Raw genomic sequence first — 21,611 nt, 5'->3', positions numbered from 1 at the left:
AGAGAGAGAGAGAAATAAAGAAGCACTTTTAGAGTTGTTCTTTTGAAAGGTCTTGACGCATCACAATTCGTCATCCGTTTCGGTCCCATCGCTGAGGTCTTCATCCGACTCGTTGTCATCCGCTTCACTGTCTGAGTCGTCGTCTTCATCGAGACCTGGGATGCCGCGCCAGTGGACGTAGTCGTTCTCCACCCAGCGTCGGCTGCGCGGGAGCTGGTAAGGGTCAAAGGGGAAGTAGGCGTCTAATTGGTAGCCAAGATCGTCGCCGGCGCGAATCTCCCGCTCGACCTGGCTGAAACGCGGATCGGCCATGGCGCCGATGCTGCGATACGAGGACACGCGCAGTCGCTTGTTTGTCTCCAGGATGCTGAACACGTACATCAGGTTGAAGTGCTGCGACATCCGCGCGAACTGGGACACGATCGCGGGCGAGCACACCTTCAGCGGGTTCAGCTTGGAATGGATGGCCTGGTGCAGCACTTCCTTGACGGAGGGCGGGAACATAATGTCCTCCGGCTCAAGCTCGTCGACTTGGTCCGGAGTGTCGCCCTCCAGCGCAGCGGTGGTCAAGTCTCGCCAGCGGAAGCAGAAGATGTAGAGCAGGGCCTGAGCCGTGGAGTAAAAGGGGCCATAGCGGCGGAGGTCGGGGCCCCGGCAGGTAGCTTCATAGTCAAGACGGAGGCTGTTCAGATACGTGCCCAGCAGATCGAACACATCCCGGACAACCTCGCCAGAGATATGAGCTCCGCGAGCAACAAAGCTGGCGAGATAAGCAGCAGCTGATTGGCGCATGATGGCAGGCTGCGTCTTGTTGAAGATAAGCTCGGTGCACATCGCGGCAAAGCGGTCCACAAGGATGGGGGATGACTGGGAGAAGTGGAAGAGGAGGAACTGGGAGTGGCGCGAGCGGTATGTGGGAAGAATAATGTTCTGGAAATGGCTCATGAGAAGATCGAAGGCATTCTCCTTGTCGTCCAGGGAGCCCAGCGTGAACGGAGGCGCGTAGTATTCGAACATGGTGTCGATCATGCCATCCAGCTTGAGGATGTTGTCCCGAATGGCCTTGATTCGTTTGGATTCATCGTCTACCGAATCGTCACTAAGGACGGAGTCGTTGTCATCGTCGTCTTCCGCATCATCTTCCTCGATCATGACTGATTCCGGAGAGACTCCCTGCAGGACATCCTCACCGACTTCATCCTCGATGTCCTCCAGGTCCACTTGAATGTGAACGTCAATCTTGACAAGCTTTTCCGTAATCAGGGAAAGAATATCACCCTGAAGCTCCGGGGCATAGCTGATCACTCGAATGAGGTTCCGCGTATACGCAATGTTGGCCTTGGCCGAATCGGAAGCAAACGGAAATTGAGCAGACAGAAGAGGCGACAGCGTTCCACTACCAGACGGAATCAACTGCATAACATGGCGCAAAGCCAAGTGCACGCGGGAGTAAAGCACCGGCACCTGCACAGACGGGTAACCTGGGATTTTCCCCGTGTCCTTGGGAAGCTCCCCCAGAAAGTTGACCAGCATTTTGAGCACAGCCCCCAGATAGCTGCCCTGGGCAGCGGCAAGGTTACCGAGAAAGCGTATATACAACTTGATGTACGACTCGTCCCGGCCCAGCCATACGCTATTCAGCACAGCTTGGACCAGTCCGTTGCAACTGCGATCCAAGGACGCAACATTTGACAAAAGACCCAGGAGATGATATCTCAAGGACGTATGTGTAGGTACATCGTAGGCAAACATGTTGTCCTCATCCCGGCGCCGCGGGTCCACCGCAAAAGTCTCCTTGATGCGGTCGTACGCCTCGCTGTCAGTGCCAGAGACATGCCGTTGGATGGCCCTGCGCACCTCCTCGCGGACGACGGCTGCGCTCTTCTCTGGCTTCCGTTCCGGCTCAGGTTCCTCTTTATATGGCACCATCAAAACCTCCTTATCAAACTTCACTCGCGTCCGCTTCCGAGGACTCGGGCTGGTTTCCGCGTCGGACGAGGACGACGGGGACAGGGAGAGATCGCTGTAGTCGTCCCCCATCATCATCCTGTGCTTAATCCCAGTCGTGGATGGGGTGCTCTTAGGCGTTTTTAGAATGGACACAGGTGATGATGTAACTAGCATCTTGGATGAATTGGTCGTCGGCCTGGGCGCGATCGTTGCGGTGCGGGAGGCGGTGGCAAGGACGACCATGCCAGGATCGACGGTTCTATGATAATGAAATGGCTGGGGAGTGCTTGAAACAGGACCCCAGATCCAATCATGAGTTGCACTCTCACAGTATCACACGCGAGGAGTGGGATATTAAGAGATGGGAACAGATCTTGTAAGCAGAGCACTCGACCCGACCAGTTGCAAGTCGAGAGATGATCCACCTGCTGTTGCTACAGATAACAAGCGCGCTTGGGAGTAAGGAAGGCGAAAGATACCTTCATCGGACTGTCCAGCACACGCACCCTGAGAATACTGCGATGCACGAGTGTGTGAGAGGGAGACAGACCAGCAGTTGAAGGGGAGCCCGTCTGGAGTAAGAACTAGGAAGAAAGCAGACGAAGCGGAGAAACAGAAACTCGACAGTGAAATTTTTTGGGTGTGGGGCGGATGTGGAGCCTCAGGCTGCCAGCTCGTGACCAGCGCGTGACCAGCGCGCAACAGCCTTACCCGATCGGGTTATACATTTCCTCGAAGTCCACCAGGTGGATCAAGAAAAAGAGATACTGTACGCAAAATGTATGCACATGCATGAGATGCAGAACTTTCTGATGTATCATTCCATTGTTACAAGATAAATCCAATAAAAAGCAATTCTGGCAAGTGTCTTTCGCATTCAAAACGACGCTAAGGAAGAAGTATACAGATCCGAGAACCTCGTTAGACATGTCAGTTCCGTCACATAGCCAGTCTGCAAAGCGAATAATGCGATCCACGCAACATGGAACCATCATTCTGCAACCAGTAAATAGAAAGAAAAAAAAACAAATCTGGGGATGATAGATCAAGCTCCTCCCAGTGGTATCTAGCTAATTCAAAAAGGATGAAACCGACTAATTAGATCACAAGACATTAAAGAGTGAATATGAGTGGGTCATGGCACAAGTCAATCCTGGCGAGGGAAGGAAATATCCAGTTCCTATCCAGAGCCCTCGAGGCGGAATCCCTCGAAAGTCAAAAAAGTAAAGAAAAGATGGTAGAGAAAGTAAAACAGCGAGCAGGGTCATGATTCAAAGCCATGCCCCCGTACCTATCGGACCAAGATAATCATCAAACACGCTGCCATAAAGGGCCTCGATCTCCACGAGATAGTCATCTGCGGTAAACTTCATTAATCCCTTATCTCGTAGAATCAACTCCTCATCGTCGAGTATACGGGTGCCACCGAACTCCTCAACCACCTCGTTCACTTGCTCGAGTTCCTTGCTGAAGGGATGGGGCTCGGCCTTGTAGCTATCCTGTGTCTGACGTGCAGCAGATGCATTGCGCAACGAGTTCAACGGGGGTGGAGATAGCCGAGACAAGGAACGCTGGCGAGCAAGCTCTTGGTGGGTCCGCTTCGTGTGGGAGAGCGCCCGTTTGGGAACCAGTGGCGCATCCGTAGAGGAATTGGTCGATGTCGAGGAGCGAGGGTGGCTCGTGATGGTGGCAGATCGCTTCGGGAAATAGGAAGGCAATGGGTTTGGCTCGATGGGAGACTCATCGGGTGTAGTCAGAGGCGACCCAAAACTGCGTTGTGTGAAAGACATTTCCGAATCGTCGGGCGACTGCAATGACGAGGTAGAAGACGAAGTTGCCGAGTGGATGTCGGGCGCATTGTAAGCCAGCATGTTTGTCGTCGACAACAACTCCACGGGAGCCGAGATCTTGTCTCGATTGATCGGACCAGCGTGCTTATGTGGTTCCCGGTATGGCATCGGGGCCGAGACCTCGGGGCGCTTGCTGCGCTTGGTGAACGCTCTAGCCAAAGCCATGGTGACGATATTCGGGAAATTAAGGTGTAGTCAAGAACGCAATTGACGATAAGTGCTGGGAGGTGCAGACTAGGCGGTCGGGCTCAGATATAATGGCAGATATGCAGCTGGCCGGGAAAGGTCGATAGTTGTACAAGCAATATTGCTTTTTGCTATTTTAGGGTTTTCCGTAACCGTCTCCTCGTTCGCGAGAGACTGACGCCTTTGGCGGTATAAGGAAAGAATGCTGATGGCCGATCGCGGGGTGGAGTAAGAGAAGGAATGGAAGATCGATCACCGGAATGTCCGTTATCAGATACAGTGGATGAGCTGTCAAACAAGGACCGAGTTGTCGCAGCGGAGAGGAAATCCGTGTCTAAATGAAGGCAGAACTTCCTCTAATTTCTTCTTTCTCTTCTTTCTTTAATTCCCTTTTTTTTGGCTTTTTCTTCCTTGCACAGCAGAGAAAAATAATAAATAGGGCGGATGGAATGAGTGGTGGTGCTCGGGAAATGGAAGGTGGGCTGCTAGACTCAAGGGGGCGAAGAGATACTGCAGCAGCACGGTAGCACCACGGATAAATGGTACAGGGAAGATCGGGGCGGACAACCAGGACGCGCCACGGGCGAGTTGTGAATAGAATAAAATAAGGGTTGGGAAGAAATAAAAGTATGAAGGAAAGAATCCAGGATACACAGATCTGGGACTGGAAGAATGGAAAAAAGGATCAAAAAGGAATGGTGCAGGAAATAATCGGAGTCCCCCAGGGAGGAATGGGGAAGGGAAAGTAAAGGTAAGAAGAAGAGAGAGAAAAGGGAAGGGAAGGAAAAAGGGAAGAGGGGGGGAAAAGAGGCGAGTGAGTGAGTGAGTGGATGAAATGATGGACGAGGTGGATGGAACCACTCTCCCGCCGTGATTCTGGGCCTTGTCTTTACCCCCTCTTTTTCTCTACTTTACTCTTTTCTCAGGCTTCCTCTCAGGTCTCTTTCTCTCTTTCCAGTCCTCTGAGTGGGTACTAAAATTCAAGATGATGAATTTAAGCACGCAGAAAAGGGCTAATAGCAAGCCCTGATTCGACTGCGCTCTTTTCTCAGCGACCCAGTCAAGAACCCTTGGATCGGATCCTTGAGTCGCGACTCGTTCGCCAGGGTCTTTAGCCGACCAACTGGAAGAGTGGGATAGAGTTATGGAAAGTGGAAAAACTTTGCCTTCGGTATTTTCTCCAACGATTCGCCTGGCGCCTTGTAATGATGCGGGCGATGGTCGAGAACCACCTGTTCGCCAAATGTCAACCATGGATACGCATTCTACGGGGCTACGCAGCAAAGAAAAGCGAAACAGCCAGCATAATAATAACGAACGAACTACGGAGTCCTTATGCTTCCTCTCCTCTCCTCCCACATCTTTTTTTTTCCGGTGCTCCGACGGAGACAAGCAGGGCAGTCAGGCGCGGCTAGTCGTGCGATTCGATTCGGTGGTCGGACGGACAGGACAGCCTTGACCATCTTCCCCCGGTCATTTGCTTTTGTCGGGTGGCCACCAACAAAAACAATAAAGGAAATTCAGGGACCGACCCAAAGCTTCATCCCGGCGCGTGTTTGGCGTATTGGATTTCAGGAGGTTAAAAGATTTAAAATTCCATCCCCCCTCCCTCCTACATAGTAACTATTCAACGTACCTTGAAAAAAAGAGAGCCCTTGATAGGGCGGGACTCTCCCGAGTATCCCCTCCAGATATCTACTCCGTAGATAGTATAGACCGTCTAGTCTAGATTAAAAGCCGACCGAGCTCAAATAAACGATAGGAAAAATGATACACAGACTAAACCCAAGTGGGCGTCGTCAAACGGCAGCACCACCGAGGCTACACCCACTAAGGCCAAGTGGTGTCGGCTTGACGCCAGGAACGGCATCGCGGCTGGCCATTGGAAACCGCCATGTGCCCTGAGCGGTGGGGAATTGAAACAATCTGCCGTCTCAGCTGAAGGGGGAGGAGGGAAGTTGCATCCATGCAACTAAACAAGCCGGACATGACGTCGAAAGGAAGGGGGAAGGATAGTGTGAGTGGTTCTCCTACATACATCACGTCCGTCCTTGAAAGACAGGCTTAATCTCCTACTTACCTACCCTACATACTTGGGACCCTCTCTAATGTAGGTACCGTGCCTGTCGGATAGAATCCGCGATCCGTTCCATGAGGGTTCCTTTCTGAACAATGGAGTTGTACGTACCACCACACTAAACTAAAAACTAAGACCAGACGGAGATGCCGGGCGGGTCAAACCACCGAGTGCCTCTTTTTTTTCTTTTTCACTTTGTTTCCCCACCTGTGGGTCAACTTAATAAACTGGGCGGTGGTTTTCCACCCGCTTATACACTTGTACACTTGACCTGTGCTTTTTCGCCTCGATGTCCTTTGATGAGGAGTATGCTTTCTAGGTATGCTGTGCGATGAGCTTCTGCTTCTCTATTTTATTTCGCTATTTTTATTACTAGGAGGAGGAATCAACATTAAACTCATTAGTCTCTACTACCATTCAATAAAAGTAAAGTGACCATCTACATAATAGTATGTAAGCACCTTACTCCGTACCGCACGCCAATACCTAACTCGACCCTCGGACCCCATTGCTACCAAATTACTACATTTCGGATGAAGTTTCCACGGCGACTTAACTCCAGCAACAAATGTACGATGCAGATTAGAATTCTTCACCACGACCATCCTCATCTACTACCACACATCCCTCCATCTACTTTAGGCCTTGCAGACGAGAATGATGCTTGCTCTTATTGAAAAAATGCAATCACCGGACCCGTCCACTCGCCTCATCCTGAGCATGTGATTGGTGTTCAAGACCGTATCAGACGATATCTGGTTTGGGTATTTTGCCGGTCGATCATTTTCATTTATTCATCAATCACTCACTTTCATCGCTTCCAGCTTATTCATCGACCGACTTTCATTCCATCCGTTCTCGTCAACCACATCTCAATTAACTGACTTGACGAAGTACTCCGTACTAGTCAGGTGAACTGTTATTGGGGTATCACAACGTTTTCATTGCAAAAGAGGTACTCTCAAAATATCTATCTATAAGTAGTAGAACTCCCGTAGATCCATTCTTTTTACTTTCCATTTTTGTTGTTGCGGTCATCCAGGCTGAAGGCGTCCAAATGTAAGCTTTTTCTTCTTCTTCTCGTTTGTTGCATTGCATCTACTCAATCCTCATCCATCGACTCCCAGCCATCCGCACCTTGCGCCGCTCCAACCTCCTGCACGCCTTCCTCCTCATCCGACTCATCCTGATCGGGCTGAATACCGACCAGACGTTCCTGCACCTCTCCCTCCAGGGAAGGCATCCGCGAGACGAACGCCCGACGCACCGCCGCGTTGGTGGAGGTGTCCCAGATCTGGACCACGCCCTTGCTGCCCGCCACGGCCAGGCGGAAGCTCACATCAGCATCCGGTGCGAAAGTGGTCGAGAAGATCTTGCCCACTTCCAACTTGCGAGACACCACCATGCTGGGCTTGTCGTTCTCAACGTTCCAGAGCTTCACGGACTTGTCCGTTGATCCGGTCACCAGATAGCCCGGCACGGTCGGGTTGACGTCAAACGACGACACCGATGAGTCGTGCGCCTGCAGCGTCCACACGGGCTTGGACTCCTTGGGCGAGGCGGGAATGTTGCGCACATCGTAGCGGTACACCATACCGGCATCTGTCGTCACGTAGAAGTAGTTGGGGTCGTGCTTGTCCCAGCGCACGTTCTCGACATCGGCATCCACGCCCCAGCGGGCCTTGGAGTCGGGGGCTCTCATATCCGCTGCAACCACGGTGCGGTCGTAACTACCGCTCAGCAGGACTGTAGACTCGGTAGGGTGCCATTCAAGCGCGCACACCTTGTCGGTGTGGTGGGAGTAGGACTTGGCGCACTTGGTGGTCTGGAGATCCCAGAGCTTTACGGTGCGATCGGCAGATCCAGAGGCCAGAAGGTTGCGGTGCTGGCGGTTCGCAGCCAGAGCGAGGATCGAGTCGATGTGGTATTCGTCGTTAGCCTTGGCCTTCTTCTTCTTGGACTTCTTCGCGCCGTTCTCGGCATCGGCACCGCCCTGTCCCAGGATCGCGTTGGGGTACATGCTGTCGACGACATCGAGATCCCAGATCTCAATGTCAGGCTCCATTGTTCCGATAGCCACAAAGTTGCCGGTAGTGCGGCCCTCGGCCGTCTTGCCAACGGAGATATCCAACCACTCCAACGCCAACGGGATAGCGGGAAGCATGATATCGTGGTGGACGTAGAGGTTATCGGCGGCATCCTCGTAGACGTAGACCTCCAGGTGAGCAACCTCGTCCTCAACCTTACCCGCCAGCAGCAGGTTATCCGTCGGCATAATCTGCAGTTCCTCTCTCTCCTCATCTTCCTCCTCCGGCGGCATAACCAGGTACGGGTCCTCCTCGTTGGGCTGGTGATAGGCGAGCGACTTGACATTGCCGAACATGGTAATCTTTTCGCCGTCCTCGTCAACCTCGTCGCTGTCGTAGTGATCCAGGTCGTATTCCTTCAGGTCGTCATCGTCACTTTCATCATCAAATGTTAGCATTTGTCCCTGTCTTTCATTCTATGCCGCAAATCCAATGCAATGGTTTACAACGGGAAAACTCACTCCGCAGCACCATCCTTCTTCTCATCCTTCTCCTCCTCCTTAGAGTCATCCTCCATAGCATCATCCGCACCCTCCTTCTTATCCTCCTCCATCTCCTCATCCTCCTGCGCAGCCTTCAAATCACCCTGCGCCTCTTCAAGCTGCATGCGCGCAAGCTTCGATATACGATCCATTTCCTCCTCGTTGATCTCATATTTCGTAGGGAACTGGGCAGCGACTCCGCGCCGCACCCAAGCAGAAGTGGTAATCATAGACATCGTGAGAAGCAATCAATCGTGAATAGAAAAGAAAAGAAGAAAAAAAAAGAAGGATTGTGGAGATCCTGCCGTAGGCGATTTGCTCAACCTATACAGGAGCAAACTCGGACAAGGATATATAAGACACAAAAAGAGGAAACCACAAATTCCTCACAATGGTCCAAATAGCAAATAATGCCAACAGAAGAAATTCCCCGTCGACAACCGCAATTAGTTGAAATAAAGAAGAAAAAAAAAGAATAATTTTTTTCTTTTCCCCCGCCCGGCAGAATAATACCCGATAAGTCCTTCACCGCCCGGCTTTTACGGAAAGAAATCCTTCCCATTTCCATATATGGATCATTAATGCAGCTAGGATCGATTGACATATAGAACTTCAATTGATATCTTCATACATTTTAAATCCAACATACGATACCGTTAAAACAACAGTCAAGATGCATTCCCACCTTCACACCCCCTACAACGCAAGTACGTTACCTTTCTCCCCCCCCATCTCTCCACCATCAACATCAGATCACATCATACCACACACCACACCAAGCACCGAAACTAACTTTCCCCCCTCTACAGACTGCGAAGAAATCATGACCGCCCTCGACGAATGCCACGCACGAGGCTTCATCCACAAAGCCCTGGGTGGATGCAACGATGTCAAGCGCGACGTGAACAAATGTCTAGCGGCGGAGCGGTATGCGCGCGCAAAGCGCAACCGGGATGAGGCGAAAGAGAAGCGCAAGAAGATCGAGCGTATTTGGGCTGAGGAGAAGGCGCTTGCGGAGACGGGGTCAATTTCTTCGTTGGCTTCTTCTGCTTCTGCTTCTTCGGGCTCAAGCTCGGCGGAGAAATAAATCTTGTAATTTTGCGCTTAGTTGATGGGATAGGGTGGGGGGTGCTGGTAGTGGTACTGGTGGTGTGTATGATATGATTGATGTATTGTGTCTGATGGGCTGGCTGGGTGCATGTGGGTTGCTTATTTTGATTGGCGTTTGGGATTATATTATACTATTATCATCATATCATTCTCTCTTCTTATGCTGCTTCTTTGAGGGGAGTGTATGTTCATGTTGTGCTGGGATGGGTATGTTGGATGTTGGAATCGTCTATCAATATCGATGATAACTACCTATACACAATTCATATGGACACTTTTTTATCTCGTCCGCCGAAACGCCGTACCATGGGTTTAAATCAAAAAGAAAAGTAGCACATTAGCAAAGCAATCAATCATCCATGGCATCAGCCGGCGCACCAGCAGCAGCAACAGCTTCCGCACCACCCTCACCATCACCCTCTATCTTTCCAGCACCGCCCTTATGATGACGACGTCTGCGCTTCGCCTTTGGCGCAGCATCACCTTCCTCGCCCTCTCTATCCTCCGCAGCAGGTCTCTCCTCCGCCTCTCTCTTCGGCTTCTCCGTCTTCCCGGCAGTGGTACCTTCGGGCGCCCTCTTCTTCGGTTTCTTCACACTCAACGGATTCGGGCCCTTGGGCTTCTTCAAATCCCTCTTCTTCTTCGTCTTCTCCCCATCCCCAGCCGTCGTCGTCTTCTTCTTCGCCTCATCATTCAACCCAACCCTAAACTTCCCCTTCTCCACACCTTCCCTAATCGCATCCGACGGATCACTCATCGGCTCCAACACCATCACCGACCGCTTCACATACACAATCGGCACACCGGGAATCGACCGAGCCTGACGCCGCAGCAACCTCGACTTCCGAAGCGCCGCCTCGGCCTTATCCTCTGCGTCGCGCTTGCGTTTCCGTCCCGCGGCCGAGTTGTCCGTCGCGGACTTGTCCTTGGCGTTGTGCGGGTCCGCCGTCGCGAGGATGTAATGTTCCTTGTTCTTTTTGCTCTCGGCGGACGGGGAGAGGAGGGAGAGCAGGCACTCGACTTCGTCGATGGGGGTCGAGTCGGCGTTGTGGGAGCAGTGGCGGAGAGGGAGAGTGGTGGGTGGGGGGAGGTGCTCGGGGCGGTAGGGGTTGTTGGTTTTGGGGTTGATGGGTTGGGAGGCCATTATTGCGGCGAGGGAGCATTTTGTGAGGACTAAACCATTGGGTTAGAATATTCATTGCAGTTGATGGTTAAGATCCGGGGCAACATACGAGGCTTGGGTTTGCCTTGAAGAGTGCGCTCCAGAGCGGGGATCAAGTCCATTTTGAAAGAGTGAACGGCGCGGAGGAAATTGGAGTCAACTGTCACGTTTTCTAGTCAGTATACTCTGATCCTTGACATGATAGTATAAATGGATAGATAGATGGATGTCTGCATACCCAGAACCTGATACGGCTCACGGAATCCGAACGTAAGCTCATACTGGTGCATGAGCTTGCGGTACTTCTTGGATCGCTTGGCCCTCATCTTGACTGTCTGGTCGTCTGAGGTGCGTTAATATGTAGTATGTATAACCTGTGATGGGATTTGGGGTTGCAATTGGACTTTTTTTTCTTTGCTGCGGCGGTCACTTTTTTTTGCCGGGCGGAGGAGAGAGCTCGGGATGTTGGTCTGTGCGTGGGCTGGCTAAGCGGCCGTTGATGGAGTCAATTATGGGGCCATCTTTCATTCAAATCGCCTCTATGGCTCAGTGGTAGAGCGCATCACTAGTAATGATGAGGTCCGCGGTTCGATCCCGCGTGGAGGCAATTTCTTTTTCTCTTTTGTTTTTGTTGTTGGTTGTGAAGGGGAGAGATAGTTGGTGTAGTTGTATATGTAGTGTGCGTGTATGGGGAAAGAAATTTCGGTTGGCCATGTACTGATTAGGGTGTGTGTGGGAGACGGTACATGTTTACTTTTTGCCTCAGAAAGAAAGTTTGATGGATTGGCAGAATATGTCACGGTTATGTATGCAGTGATAATAAGCAATAGTCTATGTCGCTGTGCCAGTAGAATATATATAGCCCGAAACGTCAAATGTCCCACAAACGCCATTACCACCCCTTTGAACCGGCCTTGAAAGGGCCCCAGATCCCAACATGCAACATATACACCACCCATGCCAAGCACATATAGTGCGTATGCAATGTAATCAAGCGATTGTCCGACGGCCGAGCCCAAGTTGATTCGGACATCTGCTATCTTGTCGATCGCCCTCTGTCACAAACCTCCAGACGTAGGTTTGTGCGGAAGTCAAAGTATGTAACGCTGCGCAAGTCAACTCCGTGCTGACATGAGATGTGTAATCCCTGCTTCAACCCTAACCCACTGCCTGCGTGCAGGTCACCGGGTAGATGGGGTCGATTACGTCCTCCTCCTGCAAGAGCCGATTACCACACTGATATCGTCCATTTTCCCTGCATCAAGATTAGTCTACTTCACTGAAACGGTATGCGAAGACACTCACCACCCTGCACGGCCAGTCCTTCATCCACCGCCTTCTCCATGTACGGACTCTCCGCAAAGGGATCCTGAGCAATTTCCAGAGCAGATTTGAGCAGCTCCCTCGCTATAAACACCATCTGCTCGTCCGCCATCACAGCCGGAGGTGCCCACTCCGAGTCCTTGTCTTCATGACGTCCTTGCTGCCACTTCTCCAAACTATCCAGGATGATCGTCAGGATCTCATGCTCCCACAGATTGTCCACGATACCATCTGACACGGCCACCACGAGGTCATCCTCCTGCACATCAATCAAGGAAAGGACTGCATCCTTCTGGGGAGTATCGACGCTGTTGGTGCCCAGCTGCATAGGACAGTCGAACCAATGCCATTGTTCCTTGGTCCGAAAGAGGATTCTCTTCTCGCTAGGCCGGATGACAAAGATCTTGCAGTCCCCTATATTGGTCACGTAGAGCAAGGGCCGTATGCTTCCCGTAGCAGCATCGCGCTTCCAATGCAGTATTGCTGTGACCGATGTGGTAGTTCCCAGCCATTCACCGGGGGAAGTCGTTGCTCGAATGGTTTCCTCGTATGCGCGTTGGAGATAGCCGATAGGATCTAACTCGGACTGACCATTGGGTTCTCGTTCAAGTTCCAGGGCCCAGTAATGGAGGAGCAGTCTAGACCAAAGCCTATATCAACAAGATAAGGGCAAGTCAGCACGCGGGAAGGGAATGAGACGGGATCCAGTTGGGGTCAGTAGTAGGGGTCCGCGGAGACTAGTACAGAGGGACAGAACAACGTACGCAGCATGACCTCTCGGCTTGGTTGCCCACGCCCCGACCCCATCGTTCACGGCGAGGTAATTCTCCGCCACTAAAACAGCATCGTCGCCGTTGTTCAGGCCGCGGACCAGATCCCCCCGGACGGATAATCTCTTATCATGGCTCAGGTAGTGGGTGGTCAGCGGGTCGGAAAAGGAGGAAGAGGGCGGAGACAGGAACGGTGGGGGGAAGGGACGCGAGGGCCGTTTGGCGCAGAGCGCATAGCCTGTCTGGAAGCAGAAAGGCGAGCGGGAGATGGGGAACTGTGGATTAGGATCGGGGATGGGGGTGGTGATGCCGTAGGAAGGCCAGACGGCGCGATATCGTCGCACCCAGATGCTGCTGGGGGCCCCGGAATGAGCGCTCCACAGTGGGCTGCGTCTAATTACTACCGGCGAAGCGAGAGGAGTAATTGAGGAGAAGAATGATAAACAACCTGTCGAACTAACAACAAGAGTCTTGGGCACCATGCCCGCTAAAAGTTTCCCAGAGATTGCTGTGCCGGGCGGGAATCCCAGACAAGCGCAGATACAGACAGACTCTTTTTTTTCTCGGGAAGCTGGATTTTGGCCAGAGCCAAAATGAAAATCTTGCCGACTTGCGAACCACGGCCAACTTTCTGACCAACTTTGCCCCATCCCCGGTCACCTGCGCCCCACCTGACTTTTTTTGGTCGACAAAAGTTGTTGAGAAAATGACAGGAGAAGCTTGAGCTTAAAATTGAGCTTGAATTGGAATTATGAGCTACGTATCTTAGAAAATTACATTCCATTCACTACCACCCAATCTCCCCTTCCTTCTCTTCCCCATACAATTTGACATCACCCCCACACACCGACGCAACCATACTGCCAGGTAACACGAGCTAGTATTGGCTTGCAGACGGCCCATATTTATCTTATCCCTTTACTTTTTCATACCCCTAGGTTGCATGTTCAATTTCTTTGATTAGATACTGTCCGTTCCCTCTCCTACGTAAACCATGTAGATGTATACCTACCTCATCGATAAACTATCCCACTGATCGGACATGATGCTCACTTTCCTTCGGAACCACTCACATTTCCCAACACTTTTCGTTGCACAGATACGAGATCTCCGGAAATATGATGATCGTCAGGCATGTCTACTCAGAAGGGGAAAAGACCAAGGAAAATCAACGTAATCTCAGCAAAGAAAGAAAAAGCAATTACACCCCCTCACTCCATGAACGCCTCAACGCACTCATCATGCCACCCAACGCCAGTAAAAAACCAGACCAGCTACTCAACTGCAGTCTTTCGGGTTTAAATGATGCCGGCAAACAATTCTTTCTGCATCTCTTCGCCGAAGATCCTAACAGCCCGGTTCAGGGCCAATCCGATCACAAAGACGTCAACATCTTCCCGGATGGATGAAAGCTCTTGGAACACAGCCTTCGAAAGAACCGTGCACCGGTCGCGAATTCCAAGAGTCCCACGGTTTGCGTTAACCTGACTCAGTAACAGGATCATATTCCACTCCGCGCAGGGGCAGAGACGGTCCGGATCCTGGGTACAATCCTGGCCGCAACTGCAGGCCGATTGGCACACACACTTTCTCCGTTTGGCGTATTCGATCAGCTGTTGCATGGTGCCCTGGTTGCGGAGAACACCCACAGTCTTGCCTTCAAGCATGGCTAGCGCGGCCTGCCGGTGATCCGAAGTACGTGCCCTTTCCGTGAATGCTGGGTCGACATTGTGCCGCTGAATGAAAGGGAGGGGCTGCTGGGGGATCATAAACTGATAAGTGTTTCTCGGCGTGAAGGACATATATCTCTCAGAATGAATGATAAGGACCTTTGGCGGTGGCATATGGTAAATCAGGGCACTCCCAGCCCACTTCTGGCGAAATGAAGAATCCGGGTTGTCGATAATCCCAAGGGTAAATCTCCGATATCCGATGAGATCGTCCAAGGCGAACGGCATGCTGTTGACCTTTGTCACAGCGCGGTGGACTAAAGTAGCCTGATAGTTCCGAACAGATTCTTTGTTAAAGATCTTGCAGACAGTCGGGCTGTCGAGGATCTGCTTGCAAGTCAAGAATATGTTGTACAAGTGGCGTGGCTCAGGGAGCATGAAGTTGTTATGCGAAGAAACGCGTGTTACCTCGATACTGAAGCAAGAGCATAGGTCGACCATGACAAGCTCCATCATAAGCCTCGCGTAAAGGGCGTGGTATAGCTTCTCAACGCATTCAACCAAGGGAGCGATCTTTTTGGACGCGATGGCATCTTCTGCGTCCCTAATGCAAACCATTAGGCCGCCCTGAAATCCATCCAGCTAGAAACAGATACACCAAATGGTTAGCGGCTTCTTTCTGTGCCGGACTTTGGGCTTATAATCTCCTTACTTCAACGCCATAGTGGATGAAGCACATGAAGACCACTTTAGCGACGGTGTACACCTTCACGTATACAGCCAGCACACTGTTTCTCCAGGACGAAACATCATAGCCCTGCGCATCATCCAGATTCTTGAGATACCCCGTGACAGAATTCCATTCGACAGCACCAACAGCGTAAGGCGAAAAAGGAAATTCGGCAGGGGCCGTTCGCTGTCAAATTGATGTCAGTTTCCAGCCAGAAAGGGGGACAGATTCACGACAAGATGCCAAAGCCAACATACAGCTGACGTGTACGACATCCCTGTGCTGTCCGAAGACCGCAGTCCCATGCTCTCCACCGTATCTCTGTATTCTTCGTCACTCTGTTGTAGAACTTCCAACGAGTACTTGTAGAAGCCGTCAGTGTGCTCGCTGAAGGAAGAAGAGGAAACAGAATTGAAGGAACGGTGTTGTGGGGAATCATGCTCGCTGCTCCTGGGTTCTCGCCGAGTGAAGAGCTTCCGCCGAGCAATAGCCCATAGCTGGGAAGCGGATCTGTGACTCGGTACCATTTTGCTCGCTTTGCAAGATGATTCCATGAATGTCACAGTACGGCGGGTATCAAGCTTCGTATGAGTGGTAAGGCCGCCGATGAGAGACGAGATGAGAAGGTTAATGGTAACTTTCAATCATTCGCAAGAGTATGCCCGTGCCTGCTTGATAGGTAGAGAAGACAGTGAATGGTCATGCTGGGTGTTAACACTACACAGGGTAAGGAGTTCCCTGTGGTTTGGCCATATTAATTCTGGGAGAGAAAACGAGAAGGCGCTCACGGGGTCAACAGCCAGAGCAGTACCTGCTCTGCAACCATTTAATCCTCACTGTTACTTATGACTTGGGCAGATAAGCAGTTGCTACTACTTGAGAGGGAAGTGGACCTGTTCATCTAAGTACTGGTGAAAGCCTAGCCAGGTCTCTCTGTTGTTTCCACTTTGTAAGTTGTGATCACCTACTTGAGGTATATAGAAGTTATGCTGTGCCACCCGCAAGTACTTCCGTAAGGTGCTTGAAGTTGCCTGTGAAACACGATACAATCAGACCCATATGATACACGTCTACTAACATTGCCTAATCATGTGCATGATGTGTTGTCATATTTTGATTTATATTGTCTTGTAGCTGTAGCACAGAATTGCAGGTGTTTGCACAGAAAGTCTATCTCCCAAAACAAAGTAAACATAACCGAAGAATCCCCTTCAGTCACCGGAAAGACGAAACAACAAAAAGCCTCCCCTAGAGAACAAGAAAAAGATAAGAACAATAAACATAAAAAAGCATTGTAAACTACAATAACCCAGGATCGACTTCAATAGGGGCCTTGTCCCCCTGGCCAGAATAAGGCAAGATGACTTCTGGTATCTTCCAAAGGACACTATTGGCCCTGTCAATGTATTCGGGAGGGATATTCATGCTCTCGCTGAAAGATAGAGACTGTCAAGATTATCCTGTCAGCTTATTGAATGAAGGCGTCTCAGAACATAATTCCACTTACACGCAAGCTGGTCAGACCTCTGACCCATTCAAGGCCAAAGTCGCAAAATTCGTTGGGCAGATGTTCATAGTCTTCGATGGGATGGGCAAGTACCTGGTGGCAGTTTTCCAACCAGAGCACTTTGAGCTTCCGACCAGGAGCTAGACTGTTATCATCCATATCTCGCTCTTCTGGCTCGTAGGAAACTCCACCTAGCCAGTTCAAAAACTCAGGCTGTGCACCGCGACATGTTCTCAGTTTGAGAACACTTAGCTTGGGATTTTTCTTCACAAGCATGGTCAACTGCCACGGCGTGATGCCCGCCCGCTCTAGGATCAACGTCTGTAGCCCGCAAAGACCATATTGGGGATACCGTCCTATACCGAGGAACATATTCCATGCCGTACTTCCCGGGGCAGGATTCAGCCAAGTGCTGGGTCTGATGGGGCCGTCCCGAATGTGTGGATGCTCAAAGCGTAATGCTAGATGATGCAATATGTTTTGGCATTTGGAGGCTAGAGCCATGGCACCCTCGCTGTCAAGATCATACGCCATAAACTCCAGTTTCCTAAGTCCTCGGCCATACCGATTCACCACTTGGGCAAAAACCCTGTTCTGCTCCCTAATCATCTGCTCCAATGTTCGGGATTTCTCAAGTAGTGCAGGGCACCGTCTTTTCAAGCTCTTCATTTTCAGTAGAGGCTTGCTGTCCAAGTCGCTCGCCAGGCGGCTCATGGCAGGTTGGATGATGGATATTGTGTAGTCATTCGCTTGTTTGTTGTGACCGGAAATCTGTGCCATTTGATCCGGCGTGGTCCAGCCAGCCTGGAGTAAGGATATCACAGAGTGAATGCGCTTTTCGAAAACTCCTAGTCGTAGACATTCAAGGCAGAGAGTATGGGACTCATAGTTGGCGCGAGATGTTTCGCCGAAGGCAAGCAAGGACTCGAAGGGAAGGTAGGAGAGTATGTGAAGGATGAGCTCCAATGGTAATAAACTAATCTTGTCGGACATTTTGTGAAACCTGGCTAGAAACGTTTTGACCCTCCCACAAGATCCTCTGCCTGCCAGTAATATGTTGTCGTCCGTACTTTAAGCGCTGCCTGGTCGCCCACTCCGTTTGTCCGCAGTTCAAGGTCCCCTCAACATGGTCGGCCCAGGGGGTGGATAAAGCGGGAGTAAGCTACAACGGGCGTAGAAAGGTATAAATATGGAAAGACTCAGTCAAAACGATGACAGAAGTTGATTCCCCTGTTGTCAACTTCGAATTTTTGGCCGTTATATTGGCTTGGTTGGTCTAGGGAACTGTTTGTTGGCGATGGAAGGGAGAGAAATGCAGGAGAAGTGCAGCGATTGATTGCGTAGAGTAGAACTGTGGCAGATATTGATGCGGATCGCATCTAGTTTTTTTTTTTTTTTTTTGCGCTGGAGCAGAAGCGTTGCGATATATAGCATGCAGGGTTGCGACGCTCTGGAGGGCTAAGCTGCGCCCTGGCAGGGATACCTTGCAGGCGGGGTCCCCCCGACAGTTTTAGTAGTTCTCACCGTCGACACTGGCTCCTCTAGCCGAAGAGATGGTCACATTCTCGGTTGGAACGAAGTAGCGAGTGAGGATGCTCTACTTAAAACCTCAGTATTATTTCGCATCAAATAGAAGAAAGGGGAAACGTAAGCGAAAAGCGAATAGCCACGAACAAGTGTCGCCATTGGGTTGCGGTCAGAAAAATCAAAAAGGGTTTACTCGGGCTCTAACTATTGCTGTCACTTTTTAGTCCGGTGGGAACAAGTTCGATATAGACGGCTTCCACTAGAAAATCCACTTAACCAACTAGACGGCTGACCTGGCATGATCCAGGCGAATGGCCGCCCTCTTCTACAACACACTATCGGCTAGATAGTGCTGGGCATACAAAAACCATGCATGACCTGCTTGGGATAGGACGTGGCTCATGTCCAACATGTTTGCACCTCACCGTGGAGCTGGAAATCCGGTGGCGCATGCTTTCTGTCGCGACCCGTCGCGGTGTTTCTCATTTGTTAGTGCAGGTTAGACTAAACTACACCCGCTGTACAGCTTGAACGGAGCGGGTGTCTAGTGTCACAGGCGATCCTTCACTGCTCGTGCCTAGAATGAACTAGAGGAGCTGATATCCGGAAAAACGTACGGATTGGGGTCAGCGTTGCCCGTTCTTGGCCATTGCGCATTTAATGGGGACGCCAATGCAGCGTGAATCCCTGATGTCGGTTTGCAGAAGAAAATATGCGGTAATCCCACTAAGGTCGCAGGAAGCGGTTATCGGCATGTACCCCGTATGATAGATAGACCCAATATGGAGGATAGCACGCCGAGCCGACCACATCTCCCTAACCCCCTCCAGCCAGCCATCAATTAGGCAGATACTCAACGGTGTCGAATAAAAACCTGCGGAAATACCGGAGACGATCATCATAGGATAGATGAGAGCTGAGATCACATCATCACCACAGCACCCCGTTTCTCCGATCGAGGCTGGCAAGATAGCGACCACCCCCACGAATCCTGGCCATCAGTCAACACCAGTTTAATCTCCTTGCAGTCAATGTGTGACACCGAACCGATCCCCTGGGACTTCTTGCCCAATTGAAGGCCACCTGTTGGGCGATCCGAGTCATATTTGGCGATCAGATGCATCGATAGGGCGGTTCGGATGGTTCACACGCTTAAATCTGGTCATCTGTTTGCTTTTCACCCAGCTGGACTTGTGGCTGCAGCTAGAAGACAGCCACGGTAACATATCGGAGTGCTTCGGCCGATCTGAGGCTCGAATCCGAACCAGTGCATCCTGCGCGAGTGTTCGTCGGCCATAGCGGAATAGCGCAGTAACTAGACCCACGCCAGTGTGCTTAACGTGCAGGACGGAGTTTGAGGTTAGAGTGGATAATACCTTGTGACAGATGGTGAAATTGAAACATCGTGGTGGAGATTAAGGAGGCTCCCTCAAAGCGCTCATTTTCGGGTGTTTTCAGCTCTGCTGCAGCTTGTCGAGCAATTGTAACAGGGAAGAGAGGGACGGGAGGGAGCTGAGAGCTGAAGCAGCAGCCGGCGGTATTTATGGGTTGGTTAGTAGTGCTATATTGCAGCAAATAAAACAAAGCAAGGCAGCCGCACTACTACTTCAAGCCACATGCAGCTGTCATGCGTTCGACAATGCGAGGTAGCGAGGATAAATATAATAAAAAGTAACGAAATCAAGAGAAAAGAAAAGGAAAAAAAAATACTTATGATGCTCGACAACCTATACATCCTAGAGAAAAATAAAATCGACTTATGCATGTGCGTATGTCACCCCTCGCCTGCAATTTACAAAGATTATATTCTTGAGCCAGCTCTCTATCCCTGAACCCTGAAAGTACGGCCACTGGCCGTCTTCCTTTCTCGCTCCTCGTTCTCGGGCCGCGCCCGGTTGAGAACTATCATTCATTAGTGACCTGGACATACCTTCATTGTTGGGGGTCCACTCTTACCTTGGAGGAAGTCCGCGGTCCTCTTGCGCATCCTAGTGTGAATGTATGCCTGGATTCTAAGTAAGCATGTTGACCTGGCCTGCAAAAATGACAGGGAAAGCTACCTTCGATGCTTTGATGTGGTAATGGAAGTAATCACGGAAAATCTGGATGTGGGAAATGTTCTCATAGCGTCGCTGTGGGGTCAGGTGGCGAGGGAACAGGACTATGAGCGGTTAGTGACAGCTAACGGGTGGGTGATGCATATCCCCGAATACATACCGAAAGTGACATAGCTGATACTACCGTCGTTACCGTTCTGGATGCCAGGCACACCAGCCAGCTCCAGGGGACAGTCGTTTCGGAAGAGTACTTGAGGGGCATTCTGCAGGGTAAGGACACGGCGTCTGGCATCGACGAATTCCTGCAGGAACACCTTGCCAAAGATGCGATCTGTCTCCTCCCGGAACACTGTGCTGAAGATCACCGTGACACGATCATGGCTGGCTTTAATGTAAATCGCTTCCTCCTCTCGATAGTGAATGGCCATAACCTCTCCTCCTTCCTCAACTCCCTGGGGCGCAGTCTCGCTCGTGTATTTCGAAGCCTCTTCGGCCAGCTCAGCGAACTCATCGAATGCTCTCTCGAAGGGGGCGGCCATGGCGTTGCGCTTCATCAGCGCCAGGCGCATGATGAGTTCATCCTTCGCCTCCTGCTCGGCGGGTAGATTCTCTAGATCGATCAGGACGGAGAAGTCATAGCCGGGCTCCGGGGTGACAATGTAGGGGCCGTATTCCCTTTCCAGCACCTCCTGGGCACCGTACTGGACAAGCTCCCGGAAGCATTTCACGTTGATGGAGATGAGGATCTTGGTTTTAAATTCTGGCGTAGACAGGTGGAAGGTCACTCCGTCAAAGTCGGAAACGATCTGGTCGATTGACACGGGCGGGGCACTGAAGGAAGCATGAATGGAGCTGTTAGCTGGTAGCCTGGCGTATACCGGAGGCGGGGGGGAAGCTGTACCCAGAGAACCGCTCCGTCAGGAGGGAGTGGATGAGGACGTTGTGGTAGTCTAGCAAAAGCATGTTGATAGACGCACCCAATGATAATGAGTAATAGATTCAAATTCTCGGCCTGCGATTCCCTTTCCTTTAATTTTGGCTTTCAATCCCACGAGGGTCACTGCCACGATGGGAGTTACGTTGATGGGGGCTTTGGGGAACCGGCAGGCGGTGGGGGAGGCCG

The 21,611-nt window shown here is 51.1% G+C and overlaps 9 protein-coding genes across 9 annotated transcripts; 1 reads left to right on the top strand and 8 right to left on the bottom strand.

Annotated features, from left to right (window-relative positions):
• Positions 1–60: 60 nt before the first annotated feature.
• Positions 61–2,193, bottom strand: AKAW2_20666S (rDNA-binding RNA polymerase I transcriptional factor; the record flags this gene model as incomplete). The annotated part of the gene is made up of 1 exon (XM_041685404.1): positions 61–2,193. The coding sequence occupies one exon, from the start codon at positions 2,191–2,193 to the stop codon at positions 61–63; it is 2,133 nt and encodes a 710-aa protein (XP_041539492.1).
• Positions 2,194–3,221: 1,028 nt separating this feature from the next.
• AKAW2_20665S (uncharacterized protein) lies at positions 3,222–3,965 on the bottom strand (the record flags this gene model as incomplete). The annotated part of the gene is made up of 1 exon (XM_041685403.1): positions 3,222–3,965. The coding sequence occupies one exon, from the start codon at positions 3,963–3,965 to the stop codon at positions 3,222–3,224; it is 744 nt and encodes a 247-aa protein (XP_041539491.1).
• Positions 3,966–7,165: 3,200 nt separating this feature from the next.
• Positions 7,166–8,868, bottom strand: AKAW2_20664S (rRNA-processing protein PWP1; the record flags this gene model as incomplete). Its single annotated transcript, XM_041685402.1, has 2 exons — positions 7,166–8,525; positions 8,612–8,868. The coding sequence occupies 2 exons, from the start codon at positions 8,866–8,868 to the stop codon at positions 7,166–7,168; spliced, it is 1,617 nt and encodes a 538-aa protein (XP_041539490.1).
• Positions 8,869–9,305: 437 nt separating this feature from the next.
• Positions 9,306–9,719, top strand: AKAW2_20663A (COX assembly mitochondrial protein; the record flags this gene model as incomplete). Its single annotated transcript, XM_041685400.1, has 1 exon — positions 9,306–9,719. The coding sequence occupies one exon, from the start codon at positions 9,306–9,308 to the stop codon at positions 9,717–9,719; it is 414 nt and encodes a 137-aa protein (XP_041539489.1).
• A 372-nt stretch (positions 9,720–10,091) lies between these two features.
• Positions 10,092–11,230, bottom strand: AKAW2_20662S (rRNA-binding ribosome biosynthesis protein UTP23; the record flags this gene model as incomplete). The annotated part of the gene is made up of 3 exons (XM_041685399.1): positions 10,092–10,915; positions 10,975–11,064; positions 11,143–11,230. The coding sequence occupies 3 exons, from the start codon at positions 11,228–11,230 to the stop codon at positions 10,092–10,094; spliced, it is 1,002 nt and encodes a 333-aa protein (XP_041539488.1).
• Positions 11,231–12,106: 876 nt separating this feature from the next.
• AKAW2_20661S (uncharacterized protein) lies at positions 12,107–13,647 on the bottom strand (the record flags this gene model as incomplete). Its single annotated transcript, XM_041685398.1, has 3 exons — positions 12,107–12,159; positions 12,210–12,877; positions 12,992–13,647. The coding sequence occupies 3 exons, from the start codon at positions 13,645–13,647 to the stop codon at positions 12,107–12,109; spliced, it is 1,377 nt and encodes a 458-aa protein (XP_041539487.1).
• Positions 13,648–14,295: 648 nt separating this feature from the next.
• AKAW2_20660S (uncharacterized protein) lies at positions 14,296–15,285 on the bottom strand (the record flags this gene model as incomplete). The annotated part of the gene is made up of 1 exon (XM_041685397.1): positions 14,296–15,285. The coding sequence occupies one exon, from the start codon at positions 15,283–15,285 to the stop codon at positions 14,296–14,298; it is 990 nt and encodes a 329-aa protein (XP_041539486.1).
• Positions 15,286–16,696: 1,411 nt separating this feature from the next.
• On the bottom strand, positions 16,697–17,897 carry AKAW2_20659S (F-box protein; the record flags this gene model as incomplete). Its single annotated transcript, XM_041685396.1, has 2 exons — positions 16,697–16,843; positions 16,905–17,897. The coding sequence occupies 2 exons, from the start codon at positions 17,895–17,897 to the stop codon at positions 16,697–16,699; spliced, it is 1,140 nt and encodes a 379-aa protein (XP_041539485.1).
• A 2,356-nt stretch (positions 17,898–20,253) lies between these two features.
• ARC2 (actin-related protein 2/3 complex subunit 2) lies at positions 20,254–21,451 on the bottom strand (the record flags this gene model as incomplete). The annotated part of the gene is made up of 5 exons (XM_041685395.1): positions 20,254–20,333; positions 20,388–20,436; positions 20,492–20,592; positions 20,649–21,319; positions 21,390–21,451. 5 exons carry the CDS (start codon positions 21,449–21,451, stop codon positions 20,254–20,256), a joined length of 963 nt encoding a protein of 320 aa, XP_041539484.1.
• Between the last annotated feature and the right edge of the window lie 160 nt (positions 21,452–21,611).

This window comes from Aspergillus luchuensis, chromosome 2, assembly GCF_016861625.1.
Source record: "Aspergillus luchuensis IFO 4308 DNA, chromosome 2, nearly complete sequence".
Taxonomy (NCBI): Eukaryota; Fungi; Ascomycota; class Eurotiomycetes; order Eurotiales; family Aspergillaceae; genus Aspergillus; species Aspergillus luchuensis.
Note: the sequence above shows the minus strand (reverse complement) of the source record. Positions and strands in the feature narration are given on the sequence as shown.